This window comes from Python bivittatus, unplaced genomic scaffold, assembly GCF_059951505.1.
Source record: "Python bivittatus isolate LINGU-HERP-01145 unplaced genomic scaffold, Pbiv_v1 ctg000700_np1212, whole genome shotgun sequence".
NCBI lineage: Eukaryota > Metazoa > Chordata > Lepidosauria > Squamata > Pythonidae > Python > Python bivittatus.
This window is the reverse complement of record NW_028277098.1, coordinates 70,880,019-70,896,620: the sequence shown is the minus strand read 5'-3', so window position 1 is coordinate 70,896,620 and position 16,602 is coordinate 70,880,019. Positions and strand designations below refer to the sequence as shown.

Here is a 16,602-nt window from a genome sequence, read left to right as displayed (position 1 = left end):
AAACAATGGGGAACTGCATGATTCACTTAATGATGTCATTTGCTTAGTGACCGTCTCAAAAATGTCATAAAATTGGATGTGGTCACATGATGCCTCACTTAACAAACACACCGCTTAATGACGTATTTTCCGGTCCCTATTGTGGTTGTAAGTCAAGGACTGCCTGCATTTCATGTTTTTTAAAATATAAAGTGTTTTATTAGATGGTTTTAACTTTAAGCCCTTCTATCTTTTCTTTTGTAGGCCTAAAAACACCTGAAGGACAAATTCATTCCCCACAGCCTTCACATTACTCTCCATTACTCATCTACAGAATTAAGAACAACATCCATATATCCCCTCATTTTTTTCCAAATACTCCATAAAAAATACTGTATTCTGTGCAAGTATATTAGGAGACTCAGGAAACTGAGAAATATTCAGCACGCCATGGATTTTTCAATACACCATGGATTTTCTATGCCAGCACAAAAAGAAAGACATCTGTCAATTACGGTAACGCAAACAATGTTAGCATCATGATATGTGACACTTCACAAATTATAAGGATAGATTCTAGCCCCCAAGCATTTTATCAAATAAATTTCAATAGGAGAGGAAAAGACTGGAAAGAGAAGTAAAAGAAAGTTAAGGCAAATATTTCCAGCTCACACATGGTGTCATATTAATTATCATCCCAAGGACTTTGATTCCCGATCTCCATTTTTTCAGAGGATTCTAAGTAAATTGAGGCTTAAGGACAGCCAAAGTTGCATTGGGAGTTGCTGTCCTCTAAGACCATCAATCAGAAAATAGGTCTCTTGCCAAATATGCATAACAGTATGAGACCTCTGGATAGAAGTAGACACCTTTATTCTACACAGTACTTTACCTAACCTAATCAAGCCATTCAGAGCGTAATCTGAAGGGCCAATTCATTCCTGATGGTATAGAAAAAAATCCTTACCTTTTCATTAGTAAACACAATAGCACTTACTAATGTTAAATAAAGCCAAAATATGTACATAAACCCCAGTCATCTACTGGGAGGAAAGGCAATCATACTAGCAGTTAGGGGAACCTTATTCTTTATCAGAGAGGGGGGAATCTTTCTCTCAATAACTGGCTCTATAAAAACAACTTATAGTCAGAATGTCTGTCCATTCTACCTGTGATTTTGAGAGGGATAATTTCAAAGACCAGCTTTTTGTAATTACCTGTTTCATTCTTATAGTTTCCTCATTATCCATTTTATTGGTTTCATTTGGTTTAATTAGAGAGCCACATACATGACTTAATAGTGTGTGTATTTCTATTTCAAGTCAGTGTCAACGCAAAGGCTAGTAAAGAAACTTGGGTGATTCTACTTATCTCCAATCACAGAGGCCAAGGTAGTCTCCTTTATTCTAGTTTAAGAGAAGCAATATCTGTCCTTGTCCATCTTCTTCTCTCCCAATTTCTTTCTTAGTAAGGTAGCCACAACCTCCACAGAATTCCAGCCTGTTTTTCTAATTTATATACTGTACCATGTATTTAGTATCTGCTTCTATAACCTCTCCATATCTGACATTAGGTTCCCTCTTTCCCAATTTCCCTTTAAAATTATCCAGAAGTTTGCTAGTCCAAACTGAACGCTGTTTGTATGATCAATCTTTCATATGTCTAGCAATCAACTGTTAGTGTCCCATCTGTACATGCTAATATAGGGGAAACATGAAAATAGTTATACATAAATAAACAGATATTTCAGTTTAGCTACAATAGGTTCTGGGAAGTAATAGGTTCTGTTGAATATTTCAGCAAGATAGACATTTATTTTGCACACATAATCCTCTGGACATCCTCTAAAGCCAAAGACTGATCCCAACTATTATTCCCACACTTGACATTTTTAGATTCTCCTGTGCCAATACCTTCCCCACCATGACTCCATAAAATTAACAACTAGAAGACTAAATGCTGACCTGCATAAGAAGCAGCAGGAGAAAAATACCCACTCAAATTACTGACCCATTAAAAAAAAAAATGAAATTGTGAGTGACAAGATAGATCACAGTATTTACATCTGGAACTACTCCAAATACATAAGGGTTACATTACTCTTTATCTGATATGTTAAAGCAATGCTTTTGTTTACAGGTAGATTTCAGATTTTAGTAAGTAACTTATGAGATCTTTCTAGGTCAAATTAAAGTTCAAAGGCACTTCAAAGAAACAACAGTAGCTGCTTGGAAGACTAAAGTGAACAAGTTATAAATAGAAGCCTGTTTTTCATATGGTCCGGAAATGGATGGTGAGCAGTTGTTGTGTCAGATCAGTAGTTCAGAATATTCATCACCCAAGTTTAGCTAGACCTGAAAGGACACCGACACATAGAAGACTAATATGTGATCATTCAGAAGACTTCTGATGATTAATGCTAACTAACGGAAGGTGGAGGTTGCCCATAAATGAACAGTGCAAGGTTGTATTACTGTATTTAAACAGTGATTTAATAGACAATCATTATCTTGCAGTTAGTGAAATTTAAACCATTTAGAAGTGGGAAAAAATATTATACCCAGGATGTCACCTCTTACACATTTTCTTTCATGCTCAGAATGGCTCAGTTGGCAAATCACCCTGTTAAAGAGGCAGCATATAGATGGGAGCTTCCTCCTTTTAACTTCCACGAACAGTCAGAATATATGGTAGAAGTCAGACACATTATTTTTTAAAGTTACAATTCCTCATTCCACCAGCAGCAGTTCTATCATCAGAGATTAACTATTGCCAAACTATAATGAAGCATAAGCTAGCTAATGAAGTCTCTCCTGGTTCTTGGTTGAAAAAATATGTTTTCTTTGCTTCAAAATTCCAAAAAGATGGAATAAAGCTGCTATCTTTATATACCTCAAGAAGAAAGGGAGGCATCTTCCCAAAAGAGAGAATGCTGTCATCAGTTATTTAAGCACAGATTAGAGAGAACAATCACAGAGCAGTTATTTCAATTTGTGATGCAAAATAAGTTTAACTTCCTTCTTAAACATTTTAATGTTGCTAGCACTATGGGTTTTATCAATAATACAACTGAATTTATATTTATTTACAAGCATGTCCCACCAGGAGCCAGTTTGGTGTAGTGGTTAGGCACCAGGCTAGAAACTGGAAGACTGTGAGTTTAGTCCCACCTTAAGCACAAAGCCAGATGGATGACTTTGAGCCAGTCACTTTCTCTCAGCCCTAGGAAGAAAGCAATGGCAAACCACTTCCAAAAATTCTCCCAAGAAAACTGCAGGGACTAGTCCAGGCAGTTACCAGGAGTCAACACTCACCCAAAAGTATCAAAAAGAAAATAAAAGTCACTAATGAGGTTTTATTATTTATATAGGTTGGGAGGCTAAGTGGAATATTTTAAATTATGGAGCAAAACTGGCCATTCCATAGAAATCCAATCTAACATTTAAGTGATCAAATTGTAGAACACTTCCCAATCAAATAAGAAAGCAATAGTGAAGGATTTTATAATGGAAGAAAGGACTTAAATGTTGAACATACACTCATGTTCTGATATATAATTATGACTGAAAGATGGCCCAATTTTACTAGCAACAGCTTCCAAACTATTCTGATATGCCAAATATGAATATAATAGATTTAACAGTAAAGTTTATTGATAAACTAGGAAGTACAGCCCATATAAAGTACTCAGTAGTACATAAAATAATAAAGATTTCTTGTTGCTTGATCTGCTACATATTTATTGGGAACTAAAGGTGATTTAATTCAATAAGGCTTATTTCCAGTCAGGATACTTATTATTGCAGTTTTAATGTGCCTTGCCTTATACAGGTAATCCTCTCTTAGTGACCACAATTGGGACCAGCAACTCCATCGCTAAGTGACACACGGTAAGCAAAACATCATGTGACCACAACAGACTTACAATGTCACTTCGCATTTGGTCATTAAACGAGTCACCGTGGATTGTTAAGTGAGACATTACATACAGTATGTACTGATGAACATATTATTGCTATGATGTATGAACTTTTGTTGAAGATGAATATGGAAGATGAATATGTTAAGGATTGTATGTTTAAGTGGGCAAAAAATTTCGGATATAATGTTGGATCAATGGGAAAATGTGTGGAATAAAGGTTTAAAGTTCACTGTTAATTACAACTTGAAAGAAAACTTTTATAAAATGATGTACCATTGGTATTTGACACCAAATAAATTAGCTAAGATGTACAAAGGAATTTCAAATGTATGTTGGAAATGTAACCAGCGTGAAGGTACTTTTTATCATCTCTGGTGGACTTGTGAGAAAGCTAAGAAATATTGGGATATGTATTTCGATTAAAAAAATTTAAAAATGGATGTACAATTGAAACCAGAGATTTTCCTTTTGGGTATGATGGAAAAACAGATGGAAAGAAAACATGGGAATTTATTTCTCTATATGATTAACAACAAGAAGACTGAAGAATGGATAGTGAAACGAATGGAATTGACGGAGATAGCGAAATTGACTACTTTGATAAAAGAAAAGACATTGTCTAGCTTTGTTTCTATTTGAAAACCACTCTTGGACTTTTTACTTGAGACTTGGTTAAATGAAAATTTGATTCTGGGGTTTGATGACTGATTTATTCTATAACTAAATACTTTGTATTAATCTGTTTTATATTGCTTGCTGATATAGATGTATTTTGTAGTTTTTTTAAATATTAGAGTAAGAGGTGAATGTATTTTATATCTATACTTGTACCACAGAAAGTTGAAAGTTACTTTTTTCTTTTGTATTTTTCTTCTTTTGCTATTTTTTTTCCTTGTTTTTTCTATTCTTTATTGAAATTCAGTAAAGTTTTTTGTTAAAAAAAAAAAAAAAGCAAGACATCACGTGACAGCAACTTGCAATTTTACTGCCGGCTTCTCCATTGACTCTGCTTCTTGGAAGCCAGTCATGAAGTGGGCAAATGGTGATCACGTGACTGCGGGACATTGAGACAGTTGTAAATGCCCACCAGTTGCAAAATGGCCAAATGGCGATCATGTGATCTCAGGGAAGCTGCAATGGTTGTAAATGTGAGGACTGGTCATAAAGTTACTTTTTCAGTTGTCATAACTTTGAACCATCACTAAACAGGGCAGTCATTAAGTGAGGTCTACCTGTATAAACAACAGAGATGCAGAAGCCATCACATAACTTCATTTAAAAGAGGAAAAAATAACAAACTTTGTTTTCTTCAAAGACCTGATAAAAAATCATGAATAAAATATTCCATTATATTAAACAAAAATAATCCTCAGGCAGGCTTCAGTTACAGCATCACTTGTTAATCATTCAGTCCTTTACAGAATACAATCTGATCAGAAGCAGTAATTATTTCCAAGACAATTAATCTATTCTGCTAACATTAGTAACTTCATTTTGGAAGTTACAGCAAATCTCAACAATTCATTTAGCAAGTTAACAAAAAATAGGATCTGTCAACTAAAAATTTTCTGACTTCATTATAGTGAACAATGTGCCTTCCTAAATCTATTCCTAGTACTTACTGTCATCTTTGTAGGCCTAATGTGAACTGTAGTACAAACACAACTGGAAAACACCAGGCTGAGAAAGTCAGGTTTACATGGTACATTCATTCAAAAGCAAAAGAAACAGTCAATGTGAAGAAACACATACCTGAAGATCTATTGCTCCCAACTTAATCTACCTCACAGGTGATGGCAAAATCCATAAAAATGCCATAGTCCCTTGGATTAGAGATGGGATAAAGATAAAAGATTTTACCCCTGGAACAGAATGGTACATACTATATTGTGTACAAGCCAGATGAAGTCTTTTTTCATTATGAATACATGTAAAATAAGCATGCCACTGATAATAACCATGTTGTATGCCCTGTTCTAGTATGACAGAAATCTAGCCTAGGTTTCATTGATAGATGAAAACAGTGACACACAATCATTCAATCACTGTTGAAACTAGAATGGAATAGAATGGAAACAGAAACTGGAATTTAATTTTCCAGTTCATTTGTAATTGCTGAAACTTCAATGTCTCCAAAATAAATTTTATCTGATTTTTAATATGGACTTAATGACTTAATGAAGTGAATGAAGTGAAAACTAACAAGTTCATAGTGTGAGAATTATGACAACTATAATTTGTCTTACAATAATCACAATGATTACCACTGCCACTTCAACTGAAATAATACAAATAACCTAGCGGTCATTGCAGAGACATTTTCCCCTCTACTGGCCATTCCCTGAAGGGTTTCTCATTACATGACACAAAATCTTTTAAGTGAAATACTAGAAATCACAATAACTGGTACATCTAAGAAAACCTGATGTATATTTAACATACTTCAAACAAAGGGTTTTATGTTTAGTTCTTATAAGTACCCTGTAAGATAGGACAATATTAAAATATAAACTATCATAAAAAAAATTATACACACACACACACACTATCATGATAGTTCTGAATTTTAATAGTAACTGATTTATTTCCTAAGGAAAGATGCAGGTTTAATACCACAAAAACCAATGGATTAGATCTGTGGCAGGAAGTCAGAAGGGTTAACATTTTCTTCAATTCCAACTTCTACCTACAGTCAATGCCAGCAAAAATCTGCACCAGTGGTCTGAATGACCATACAGAATAGTGTGCAATACTGGGAATGCAGAAAAAAGGTAAAAAAGGGGGTGGGGAGCTATTCTGCTATTTCTCCAGCAGGAAAACTACAATTGATCCATAATTCCTTCTGCAAATGTTCACAGAAGGACTTGGTTCCCATCAAACAAAGAAAGCTGATTGAAATGAATGCCCCTTATAACAGCAAATTATATTGGAAAGCTATGGAATGTTATAAGACTATATGAAACTGTATCCCATTGTCAACATTTTCTAATTGAAATAAAGTGTTGCTACATTCATCAAAAATTATATAATGCATTTCTAGCATTATATCATGAATTTCTTTATTTTAGATATTCCCACCCTTCAATAGTTTCCCAGGCAGCTAACAAAAGAGTTAAAATAACAATAAAACAAATTAAAACAAAAACATAACACCAAAAGCATGATATTCTTGAACTAAAAAGTCTATACATACAGTCAGTCATTACTGTTATTGTTGTTAATGTATTTGTCTTTCCTCCAGGAGCAGAATTAAGAATACACACCAAGGAACAATGTACAGAAGACTAAAAAGCCTGGAAAAATAAAAGGGACTTTGCCTGATGTTGAAATTATGTTTAAAGTATATCTTCAGCTGAACAAATCTAGGAAGAGCATTTCAAAATGCAGATAACACCCCCCCACCTTTGTAGAAATCCACATCTCAGATAATGGGAGCACACACAAATAAAACCTCTTAGAAGGCAGACATATGACATACATGGAGACAAACAGTCTTGTTCGGACTTTAGATCCAAATAATGTTTTTAACAAATACATTATTTGTTCTTTCAGAAATCATTCAAAAGTGGACTGAATAATTTACTTATGACCGTAACATAAAGAGTAGGTACACTTATCTGCCATTTTTGATCAAAACAAATAGAAAAGGAAACCAATCATAACTCAACATACATTAATGTCCAGTCCCGCCCCCCCCCCATGATAGCGATCTCTAAACCTAACTTCAATAGCATACCAGTTGAGGCAAGGTTCTGCCAAGTATATTAAAGGCAGAACTAACAGCAAATCTGGAGACATTAAGGTTTCATACTTGGCCTGTCACCAAGGCCATCAGTGTTAGAATGAAGAGAATAAAGATGAGGATGAATTTAGGTGGCGATGGGAATATCTTTTATTTTGATCTTCAGAGGTGGCTCAACAATAAGGTCACTCATTGCCACTCCTAAAAACACATTTGTTATTACTAACCTTAGTAGAAAGCAACAAATAATTCAGGGATCTCTCACTGAAATGGAACAGAATGACTTCCGGCTTTACGCCTACCTCAGTGGGATCATACTGAAAACCAAGCTGAAGGATGAATACCACTGTGCCATCAGTCACTGTCCCTGATTTCACGCAATACTTAAACTATGCCTGCCAAATGTTCAGTGCTGAGAGTCATATCAAGAGCTCTCTGAAATAAAATATTTTACTGGCAAGATGCTACTGTTCTATGCACAGCATCATAATCTTGTTTACATATCATATCCTCTTTCAAAGCTGGAATATCAGGCAGTAAAACAAATCACTTTCCTCAGGAGTGTGCAGGACTATGTTACTTTCAACTGAGTAATTCTTTTGGAGGTCATAATTAGCATATTGAGGGATTATCAAAATGTTGTCAGAAAGAAGACCCATACCAAATCCCTCAACAACAAAACCCTCAAAATCTTACCAAAACCCTCAACAGATCTGAGACTGTATGAAGAAACCTGCACCATTCTTCAAATGAGGGCTTATTATATATTAAGGACCGCCTGAAGTCTGCAATTATGACCAAACCCAACTCTCTGTCTTCTTAAAAGCCTTTGTGGCTGTAAATATTTGTTTCAAAGGGTGTAGGCAACTAAAAAACTAAAAGTATGGTAAGATTTCCATTGGTCAGGGTGTCATTCCTTGTCCCTCCCCATATCTAAAATTTTCCAAAAATGTGTACCAATGTAATATTTTGCATACTATATAATTGTTCATATTATTGAAACCTTACTTAGGCATCTTGTATCCAACACATAAATACTGGTTAAATGACAAAACATGCATGTTTGCTAGACATTTCCCAATGTCAAATCTTTTCACTGTTGCATTAGAAAAAAATAACACAACACAAGGTTCAAATAAAAGACAATAAAATTCTGATGATAGTCTCATCTTAGGGAGCAGACTTTTGAGGATGCTTCTGGTGCTTACTGCACATTAGGAATTCTATTAATAGAATTCAGTGTTGCTTATCTTAGGCCTTGGCACCTTGTGGTCTCTCTAAAGGTTGCCAAGGGAAAAGATTTTGAAAGTCACAAGTATCACAGCAAGTCCAGTACAGGACACATTAAAGCAGTACACAGGCCATAATTCTTATTTTCTTAACACTGAAAAGGCAACAAAAATGAACCCAAAACAGCAGTAACTTTAAAATATTTTATTACTTTAGCAGCATGTCATTTATTTGAATTTAAGTAATTGACAACTATCCTTTATGAATTTTCATATTTTGCAATATTAACTTCCAAATTAATGTTTTGCTTTAGAACCCCAAGAGTTCTATTAAGGAAGAAGCAACAAACAGAGAAAGTATTCTATTTACTGTATATCTGTGACAGGTATTTTTTACTGAGGTATATTTCATCAGAAGTGATATATCCTACTGGAAGTAAACACAGATCAGGATAATCTGATATCAAACAAAATTCTTGTGCAATTCTCCATTTAAAGTATGTTAACATGAAAGTTAGACCACACTTACCAAACTAGTCTGCCCTCCCTTAATCTCAAAACAAACAAACAAACAAACAAAAAACCCACAAAAAAATCCCTTCCTTATATTTTTCTTCCTTTTGTGGATGAAAGCAGTGACATAGTAACTTTAGACTAATCAAATTTATTTGTATGGCCTTATCTTCCCCCTGCAGATTCAAGGTAACAGAATACAAAATGTTATGTATTAGTAGTAAATGACAAAAAACATGCAGTGTGTGTTTCAGTGAGAGAAAGAATAATTACTTGGGTAGCAAATGCTTTCTGGATAAGAAAATCACTGTAACCCTAGTAACAGAAATAACTGCCAACCAAGAAACTGTTTAGGTTATACTATAGAAAAGGGTTAATTTATCTGACATAGCCACAAGAAGGGTACCTTTGTTTACTTGGCAAAGGTTTTTTTAGACTCAGCTCAAGTAAAGCATAGCAAAACAAAAACAAAAAAAAAAAACGGTAAGAACTCTAATTCTACTGATGTCTAACATCTGGTGCATTGCCATCACTATGCATCTAATAATCTATAGGTAGAGACCTCATTAACTCTTAGTTGAATTGTTCACAGGCATGAGCCTATATAGGCAGGGCTGTCCAGTTCACCTAGGTGACTCTTCAGGGATATGAAGGAACGGAAACACTGGATGGGCAGAAGAGCAATGCTTCGTGAAACCCTGTGCCCACTGGTGACTATGGAGAGCCACAGGGAAGTAAGCAGCATAACAGTATTTATTAGTCTATTGGTGAATGATCAAATCCAGAAGGACATACAGAAACAAGCCCTGGGAAAGGGGGGAGCGAAGGAAAGGCAGATCGAAGGAAAACACGAAGTTCACCCACTGAATCAACCGCCTCTGAGAAACCATCCTCCACAATCTCAGCCCATTACCCTACGCCAGCCGCCCCCAGCCCGGGCTCTCCACACGTGCTGGGCAACAGCTCCCCTAAGACCCGGTCAGCATCAGAGGACTTGCTTCCAACCCATCCGAAGGGCACCCCAAGCACAGGCAAATGACTGGGCAATGCTCTCCTCCATCGCTCTGGACGGATAAATCCCAGGAGGATTCCGGGATGGCGAAGAAGGGGCAGAAGCGAGCCACCTGCGCACCGCCGCGCTCTCTCCCTCTCCGTCGCCAGCCCACCCGGCCGTCCCGGAGATTTGGGGCGCCGAGGAGTTGGGTGCAGGTGCTCCGCCCTGGGGTACCTGGTGCAGCGCTGTCAGCCCGTCTACGTTGGCCGTGTTAAGGCGGGCTCCGCGGGCCAGCAGGCGCTTCACCTCCTCGGTGTCCCCGCTGGAGCAGGCGGCCAGAAAGACGGCGCCGTCCTCGAAGCGCACACGGCCCCCGCCGCGGTGCCGGCTCCGGGCGGGAGTCACCGGCTCCAGTTCGGTCAAGGAGCCTTTCCAGCGTTTCAGCTGCTCCGCCCGACGCAGCCTCGCCGATTCGGCCCGCTTCACCCCCAAGTGGCCCGGCTCCGACATGGTGGCGATGGCGGCAATGACAGCCGACTCTCTCCGCTGTAGACCGTAGTGCCAGGAGCGCGCCGACCGCCTCAGCCCGCGGGAGAGCGCGACCGCCCGGCCGCCATCTTCCCAACTCCCCGCCCCCTCCCCGGAGTTACTGTGGCGCGGGCGCAGAGAGCATCTTAAAGGATCATGGGAAACGTAGTTCGAGGGGGCTTCGCTGAGTGGGATCCCGGGGAGGAGGGCAAGGTCTTCCAAATACGTCTTCTCACCCGGGGCAGTGATTTCTAGCCCGCTTGAACTAATGGAGAAGCGTTATAACCCAGGCGTGCTGCAGACACAAGAAACAAAGTATTATGCTTATTACCACTTTCAATAAGTATGTTTGAACATTTTCCTCAGTAGCACGTAAGCCCTCCTGGCATACTTTAAGCCAGTGTTTCTTAGACTTTCTGCTCTCAGGACCCCTTCCCACTTTTAAAAATTATGGAGGACCCCAAAAGAGCTTTTGTTTATGTAGGTTATATTAATTGATATTTACTGTATTAAAACTGAAAATTGATGCAGTTGTAGAATATTTATTTCTTGAATCATGTAAAAATAACAATATTAAACCCATTTGATACTAACAGAAATAAAATATTGTTCATGAAAAAAACCCGATATTTTTTAGCAAATAAAAATAATAATGAGAAGAGTGACCTTGTTTTAAATGTTTGCAAATATCTTCAATATCTGACAAATAATTTTGATTTTGCAGACCCCTGAGAAGGTCTTGGGGGACACCTGGGGTCCTCAGATCACACTTTAAGAAATACTGCCTTAAGGCATAGATTAAATACTCAAGATAGGGTGATTTCTAGTAAACCCACAAATATACAACTTGGTCTAGGTTTAGCCACAGCTGGTCTCTGAATAGCATCCCAGGTGCCACATTCAGAAATGTAGTGGTGTATTCAGGACAACTAAATTACATTTCAAGTGGATTAAATTTAAGTATAGTTAATACAATTACTTCCCAGTTCTGTATTTAATACTTTCTCTTTCTTTCAGATTGAAATGCACAGTTACAACTTTTGAAAGCCTCTGGGAATCGCACACAAAGCTTTCAGAGGTACATGCAGCATTGGGCTCTCAAGATTTGCTCCTGTAAATGAACAGGATTAAGCAGAAACAAGAAAGGTCTGCATTAATGGGCCACCTCTTCCACTGATTTAAAATGAACAGAATTAGCCAAGTCACTTGTTATTTATTCAGAGTAGTAGAGATTAATCTATGCAGTGTTTAAGATGAACATGGATTATAAAGCACATAGAATGGAAGGATAGGAAGGAAGATCACTTAGTTTGGAGATCATGTAGCTCCAAACTGCTCAGTGAAGGAATCCACTATTACAACATTCCCAACACATTCACTCATTCATTTAATATATATGGCTCCCCGTTTCAGACATATGACTCTGGGCAACTATGATCATCCAGCCTCTTTTGAAACACTCCAGTGAAGAAGAATCCACTATCTTCCAAGGTGGTCTGTTCCATTGGTGAAGAACTCTTGCCATTAGGAAATTTGTTTCCTTATAAAAAATCTGTTTCCTTATAGTTTAAACCCCTTGTTTCTTGTCCTCCCAATTGAAATACATCTGCCACATCTTCTACATGACAGCCTTTCAGATACTTGAAGATAACTATAGCTAACAGTGCCTCCAACTGTTTCTGGTAAGATTTTCCTTCCAGACCCCTTATCATCTTGGTTGCTCTCTACTGTACATGTTCCAATTTGTCAAATGTGGTGCTCAGAAATAGATGTTGTCTGACCAATCCAGAATAAGGGCTTTTCTTGATCTTGACACTATCATTTTGTTAATTATATCATGGTGTTGGCTCATATTCAGCTTGTGATCCACCAAGTTACCTGAAACCTTTTCACATGTACTGTTACCCAGTATAGTCTCCCCTATCCTATATGTATGCCTTTGCTTTTCTACCCAAATGGAGAAGTTGCATTTGTCCTTGTTGAAATTCAACTTGCTGGTTTTGGTCTATTTTTCCAACTTGTCAAGATCCTCCTGAATCTTGATACTGTCCTCTAAGCCATATATAAATAAACTGAATAGCAATGAGTTTAAAACAGAGTCTAGCAGAATACTATTCAACATGTCATTCTAACTTGATCTAGAGCTGTAAACATTCATTAGGTATGATTATTCAACCAGCTCTGTATCCATCTAATTATAGCATAGCATATTAATTTGTATTAAATTAATAAAAGCAAAAAAACTTTTTAATGATTTCTCAATGATTATAGAACTTTGACGTGATATTTGCAAACTCCCTCAACACTCTCAGATGAAATTAGTGTCATCCTGGAGATAAACTTGTTCATGGTAGCCAGGTGTTCCTCAACCATCTCTTTGCTTATCTAAGGTTGCCATTTCTAATCTTGTCACTTGTACTGCTTTGTTCCATTTGAACATAACCCCAGTTTAGAGAGATGACCAGAGAAAAGTAGGATTTGAGGAGCTCCGCCCCTAGCCATGTTGCTATCATACTGTCTTTTGCTAGGAGCAAGACTACCTTCTCTTCTTCCTTTTAAAGTTGACATAACCCCGCCCCCAGCTCTTTTTGTTGCTTTTAGTTTACCTTGTGAGACTAAGTTGCTTTAGCACTTTAGATGTTCTCCTATAATAATGGTACTTTACTAACTATAAGCCTCACCATAGAGTGTCACCAGTAATGTATAGAAACTTGCTATTCTGGAAAGTTAAAGAAAGAGAATGTATGTTTCAACAGTGTAGTTTTCAGGTTAATTAACATGTTTGTTTTTTAATTCTTTTAATCTCATTAGCGCCATCTCGTGGGTGATGTAGCTCTTAGCATTCCAGGCTTTATGTCAGAGTAAAATAATTGGTCTAATAAGTGTCTTCCTTTGAATTACCTGCTATCGTTTATATAAAATATTAAGTTTATAATTACTGTTAGAATACCTACAGCAAATGCAGAGGAGGCTAGTACACTATACTGCTCCCTGTTTTATTTACAAATGTAGGTATTGCTATGGCTTTCATATATAAATAGGACAACATCTGTCACCACAGACAGGTTGTCTTACAGTACTGGCCACTGTGGAGCAACAACTAGTTATGTGTCTACTTCATGGCAGGCATTATTAGTGCTAACTTAGAAATTATAGTTGAAAGTGTTACAATTTTTCTTTCTATATCTTCATTTTCTTCAGCTGTCATTATGTTGTCTCCAAACATTATCAGGAGCAATCTTTGTGGTATAAAAAGTCCAGTTCTTTCTTTGAATTTTCTGGTTATTCACTAACATTCTTCTTGCCAGTTGTGAGGGAGTGAAATTGGGGTTGCTGTCTGTGCTTGAGAAAGGTATCTGCAGCCAGGCAGAAACGCCTCTCGCTCCATTTCCCTCATACATCCATTCATTAACTCAAACTTTATTCACAAGCATCCAAGCCAGTGTTCCAGCTGCCTGTGATAATTGAGCCACTTCCTGGCATTTTCAAGGACATGCCAACATCCAGAGGCAGCCTCACCCCACCCAGGCTCTTAGCTTAGAAAAGCAAATGCTAAGACAGAGGGAGGTGTGTATATAGGAGGAAAGGTGATAAGCAAACGACATACAGACAGGGAAGCGGAGGCAATGTCTGAAGACTGGCAGCTATTACAAGCAGGCAAGAGGACTATTTTTCAACTGCCAGGACCACAAGTTATGGTGAGCAGCATATCCTGGTGGGAGTCCTGCCTGGAGCTTGGAGCTTTGCCGGGAGCTCAGTAGCAACCAGAAAAGGAGCAACCATACTCATCCCAACTAGGGCAAGATCGTTTTGGAAAAAGGCAAAGGTTGTATGCTACTTTAAAGACTTTGAGACTTTTGAATGAACTAAATATTAAAGGACTGAGTATTAAAGACATATTTACATGGCAACATCACCTTGCAAGTCCTAGATGGGTGGAGAGCAATAGTCTGTTGTTGGGAAAGATGTGTGCTGTAATATAGCATTGTGTACAGATTTGCTATGTTGTGGTGTGTCCAGTCCTTAGAAAGCAAAGAACCCTCACACTAGTACAATTTGTCCAATGGAGAAATTTGTATTTCTGCATGAGAAGATGGTTCAACTTGTTTTGAATACTACTTCTCAAATTAAGCTTTTATATAAGGTAAGGCCTAAGAACATTTCTGGCCTTTGACTTGTTGTTGCATGCATTGTGATATGTAAGTAGAAAATGTGCAAGCTTTTAATTCAGTGGCCACTTTGAATATGTATCCACCACAGTTAAAAAGGTTTTGTTTTTAATAACTGGTCCTGCTAAACTTTTATTAATTCTTCACCAGGGCAAGGCAGGTCATTTCAGCTCATGAACTGGGGCAGGAGGGAGGTTTTGGTCATCTTTTGGACATGGTGTCAACCTAAGCAGTTCATTTGGAGTTCTATTTTTATTAGAATCTCCAAGGAATTAATGCCAAAGCTATATTGAAGCAGCTGCTGTTTTGACAATGCAATCCTCTGTGAATATTTATGGTGAGTAAGAATTTGGAATCTTCCTCCATTTCTATCTGTATATAAGCCTTTGCTAGGTCTAGCAGAATAGCAAATACATGATAACTTTAAAATTGCCATAGATCCTGACAATTTCATTGTTTTAGAACCAAGTATAACCTGGGATCTAATCAATTTTTGAAAAAAAAACCCTGGCCAATCCAGCATCAGCCTCTACCTTTTTCTGTATGGCATATGGAGGTGGACATACTTTGTGAAAATTTGGGTGTAGCATTTTCATGTAATACTGCTTTACCTTTTATGCGTTGGAGTGTGTGGATGCCATCTGTGAACAGCATAAACCAATGCCTCTTTCAGCTTATCCTCAGTGGTTTCTGTGATGGCATTGCAGGAAAGCCATATTAGTCTCTGGTAGCAAAAAATCAGGAGTCTGCAGCTCACAAAAGCTTATGCCTTTTAATAGAGTTTGTTAATAGGAAAAGATGCTTATTAGCCTTCTAGTTTGTTGATAAAAATCTAATCCAGTGTCAGCTTCCTTGGCCAATCACCACCCCAGGGTGCTTATCTACCTGTTTTTACAACATATAAGTCTAACACATTTTGTTGGTTATTATATTTTATGCTACTGTACAGGCATCACTCCAATGGAAATTATCTTTCCTCCAGTCTATATTTTGATCTCTGTAGTTTAGCATATCTGAAATGCTGCTAAAATTCACATGGTGATAACTAGTTTCAGCAGAATCAATCCCCAATTGCACTGATATGGTTTTGCCATTCACTTCTGGTGTGAGCTATTTTGCTGGTTTCGTTTACTTTCTGTGGTATAGATTTCCAGGTCAGCTAATAGCTATCCCTGTTTCATTCTCAGTTTCAATTTTGGCATCCATGGCATGCACTGTTGCGCTCCTTTTAAAGTAATGGTTTCGTTGCTTAGCTTTAGCAAATGGCTTGTTTTCCCAAGTGACAGACTTTCTGAGCATTTATTTACATCATCTACAGTTGGCTTCTCCTACTGTAGCACAGTTCATTCTGACCTGCTACTCCCTGTATGCTACTTTAAGTTACAGTACTCCCATTTGCTTTCACTCCTAACTCCAGCTCTGTAATACAGTTTCCATGGAGATAGCAGCCTCAAATGTTCTTTTAAATGTTACAGCTGCCTCTGTTAAGAGTCTTTTTTTAAACGTTTTCTTTCAGAATTCCACAG

At 37.6% G+C, this 16,602-nt stretch overlaps 1 protein-coding gene across 16 annotated transcripts in view; it reads right to left on the bottom strand.

Annotated features, from left to right (window-relative positions):
• PPP1R12B (protein phosphatase 1 regulatory subunit 12B) overlaps positions 1–10,995 on the bottom strand; it is a 128,657-nt gene extending 117,662 nt beyond the window's left edge. For 3 of the 16 annotated variants that reach the window (XM_088154433.1, XM_088154436.1, XM_088154437.1), the window contains exon 1: positions 10,614–10,990. In XM_088154433.1, coding sequence (XP_088010559.1) covers positions 10,614–10,889 — 276 coding nt within the window. In that variant the 5' untranslated portion in view covers positions 10,890–10,990. Of the gene's footprint in view, positions 1–10,613 lie in introns of all 16 variants that reach the window. The other 13 variants (XM_088154432.1, XM_025170025.2, XM_025170033.2 and 10 more) reach the window with 7 other exon arrangements.
• Between the last annotated feature and the right edge of the window lie 5,607 nt (positions 10,996–16,602).